Source organism: Coturnix japonica, unplaced genomic scaffold (assembly GCF_001577835.2).
Source record: "Coturnix japonica isolate 7356 unplaced genomic scaffold, Coturnix japonica 2.1 chrUnrandom532, whole genome shotgun sequence".
In the NCBI taxonomy this organism is placed as follows: Eukaryota; Metazoa; Chordata; class Aves; order Galliformes; family Phasianidae; genus Coturnix; species Coturnix japonica.
This window is the reverse complement of record NW_015439915.1, coordinates 19,247-22,684: the sequence shown is the minus strand read 5'-3', so window position 1 is coordinate 22,684 and position 3,438 is coordinate 19,247. Positions and strand designations below refer to the sequence as shown.

Here is a 3,438-nt window from a genome sequence, read left to right as displayed (position 1 = left end):
CCTTGTAGGTCCATGGCCAACCCGTAATACGCAAAGCTGGTGGAGAACCTGCACCAAAAATGAAGGTTTTAGACTCAAAAATGACTCCAGGATGATCCAAAACCCTTCAGGTCCATGGCCAGCCCGTAATAGGTAAAATCTGCACCAAAAACAGCGGTTTTAGACTCAAAAATGATGCTGGGGTGATCCAAAACCCTGTAGGTCCATGGCCAGCTCGTAATAGGCAAAACCGGCACCAAAAACAGTAATTTTGGACCCAAAAATGACTCCAGGATGACCCAAAACCCTGTAGGTCCATGGCCAACCTGTAATACGCAAAGCTGGTGGAGAACCTGCACCAAAAATGAAGGTTTTAGACTCAAAAATGACTCCAGGATGATCCTAAACCCTGCAGGTCCATGGCCAGCCCGTAATAGGCAAAACCTGCACCAAAAACAGCGGTTTTCGACTCAAAAATGATGCTGGGATGACCCAAAACCTTGTAGGTCCATGGCCAGCCCGTAATACGCAAAGCTGGTGGAGAACCTGCACCAAAAATGAAGGTTTTAGACTCAAAAATGATGCTGGGATGATGATCCAACAGGATTTTGATCAACCAAAATTGGGTTTAGAGCTCAAAAGTTGGGCTCTAAAATTTTAGATCCCAAAAAGTTGGGTTTAGATCCCATAGAATTGGGTTTAGATCCCATAGAATTGGGTTTGGATCCCCTAAAGTTGGGTTTAGATCCTCAAAATTGGGTTCAGATCCCCCAAAACTGGGTTTAGATCCCCCAAAATTGGGTTTAGATCCCCCAAAATTGGGCCCAGATCCCCCCAAATTGGGTTTAGATCCCCAAAACTGGGTTTAGACCCCCCAAAATTGGGTTCAGATCCCCCAAAATTGGGTTTAGACCCCCCAAAATTGGGTTTAGATCCCCCAAAACTGGGTTTAGACCCCCCAAAATTGGGTTCAGATCCCCCAAAATTGGGTTTTATCCTCCAGTTGAGTTTCGATCCCTCAAATTCACCTTCAGATCTCCAAAAATTCACCTTTAAATCCCCCAAAAAAGGACTTTCTCCTCCCAAGACAAAATAAAAGTGATTTTTGACCCCAAAAAGTTGATTTTTAGCCTCAAAACTTACCAGACGAAGCAGACGCCGCAGGACACCGTCCTCATCCCGGGGGTCCGGACGAGGGCAGCCAGAGCCCCCCCCGGCATCGGCTCCTCCTTACGCACCATTGCACGCAGGGTCTGGGGGGCGAATCAAGGGGTCTAGGGGGGGGATCTGGGGGTCTTGGGGGTCTTTAAGGGGTCAGTGGGGGTCCCCAAGGGCTCTGGGTGGGCTCTGGGGGTCTCTATGGGTCTCTATGGGTCTCTATGGTCTATGGGGGTCTCTATGTGTCTCTATGGGCTCTGGGTGGTCTCTGGGGGTCTCTATGTGTCTCTATGGGTCTCTAAGGTCTATGGGGGGTCTTTGGGGGGCTTTGGAGGTCTCTATGGGTCTCTATGGGTCTCTATGGTCTCTATGAGTCTCTATGGGCTCTGGGTGTTCTATGGGTGGGCTCTGGGGGTCTTTGGGGTCCCCAAGGGCTCTGGGTGGTCTCTGGGGGTCTTTGGTCTCTATGGGTCTCTATGGGCTCTGGGTGTCTTTGGGGGTCTCTATGGGCTCTGGGTGGTCTATGGGTGGACTCTGGGGGTCTTTGGGGTCCCCAAGGGCTCTAGGGGGTCTCTATGGGGTCTCTGGGGGTCTCCATGGGCTCTGGGTGGTCTCTGGGGGTCTCTATGTGTCTCTATGGGCTCTGGGTGGTCTATGGGGGGTCTTTGGGGGTCTCTATGGGTCTCTATGGGCACTGGGTCGTCTCTGGGGGTCTCTATGGGTCTCTATGGGCTCTGGGGGTCTCTATGTGTCTCTATGGGCTCTGGGTGGTCTTTGGGGGTCTCTATGGGTCTCTATGTGTCTCTATGGGTCTCTATGGGCTCTGGGGGTCTCTGTGTCTCTATGGGCTCTGGGGGTCTCTATGTGTCTCTATGGGCTCTAGGTGGTCTATGGGTGGTCTCTGAGGGTCTCTGGGGGTCTCTATGGGCTCTGGGTGGTCTATGGGTGGTCTATGGGTGGTCTATGGGTGGTCTTTGGGGGTCTCTATGGGTCTCTATTGGCTCTGGGGGTCTCTATGGGTCTCTATGGGCTCTGGGTGGTCTCTGGGGGTCTCTATGGGTCTCTATGGTCTATGGGGGTCTCTATGGGTCTCTATGGTCTATGGGGCGTCTATGGGGGTCTCTATGTGTCTCTATGGGCTCTGGGTGGTCTATGGGTGGGCCCTGGGGGTCTCTATGGGCTCTGGGTGGTCTATGGGTGGGCCCTGGGGGTCTCTATGGGCTCTGGGTGGTCTCTGGGGGTCTCTATGGGTTTCTATGGGCTCTGGGGGTCTCTATGTGTCTCTATGGGCTCTGGGTGGTCTTCCCAACTAGACCCCCAAAGACCCCCATAAGAATACCTCACCCAGAGCCAGAGAGACACATAGAAAACCAATAGAGACCCAGAGGACCATCAGAGACCCATAGAGAACCCATAGAGAACATAATGAGAGTACACTCATCGGAGTGAGATAGTACTCTTCCTACATTAGAGACTCGCGCATATATATTCAACAACCACATAGACCGCAATAACCCCCACTTTATGATGCTCACCGTGCAAGACCCATAGAGAAACATAAGACCCCCAGAGCCCATTAGAAACCATAGAGGACCCAACGTAACCACGCCAGAGCCATAGAGACCCCCTCACAAGACCACTAAGATCCCACCCAGACCCCTAGGCTGACGCCACCCCAACTTGACAACCTCATAGAGACACTCTAGAAGCCCACCCAATAGGACACCCCAAGCCCATGAGGGACACAATTAAGAGACCCCCAAGAGACCCCCAGAGCCCATAGAGAACCTCAGAGAACCATCCATCAGACCCACCCGGCCCCATAGAGACACATAAGAGAACCCCCAGAAGACCACCCAGAGTCCATGGAAGACCATAGAGAAACTAGAGACCCCCAGAGACACATAGGAGACCATAGAAGACCCTACCAGAAGCCCATAGAGACACAGAGACCCCAGAGCCCTATAGAGACCCATAGAGACACCTTACAGACCCATAGAGACCCCCAAAGTCTACCACCCAGAGCCATAGAGCACACATAGAGACCCCCAGAGCCCATAGCAATAACCCATAGAGAACCCCAGAGAATCCACCAGAGCCCATAGAGACCCAGGGCCCACCCCATTAGACCATCCCAGAGGCCATAGAAGGACCCCAGGGCCCACCCACTATGACCACCAGAGCCCATAGGAGGACACATAGAGACCCCCATGAGACGCCCATGATGACCTAGAGACCCATAGAGACCCCATTAGGACATAAGAGACCCATAGAGACCCCGAGACACCAGAGCCCATTAGG

General features: G+C 52.5%; 1 protein-coding gene across 1 annotated transcript in view; it reads right to left on the bottom strand.

Moving 5' to 3' along the window:
• The window catches only part of LOC107307284, a 15,643-nt gene that overhangs the window by 6,420 nt on the left and 5,785 nt on the right, over positions 1-3,438 (bottom strand). The window contains exon 5 of the mRNA XM_032441751.1: positions 1,123-1,236. Coding sequence (XP_032297642.1) covers positions 1,123-1,236 — 114 coding nt within the window. The remainder of the gene's footprint in view (positions 1-1,122; positions 1,237-3,438) is intronic.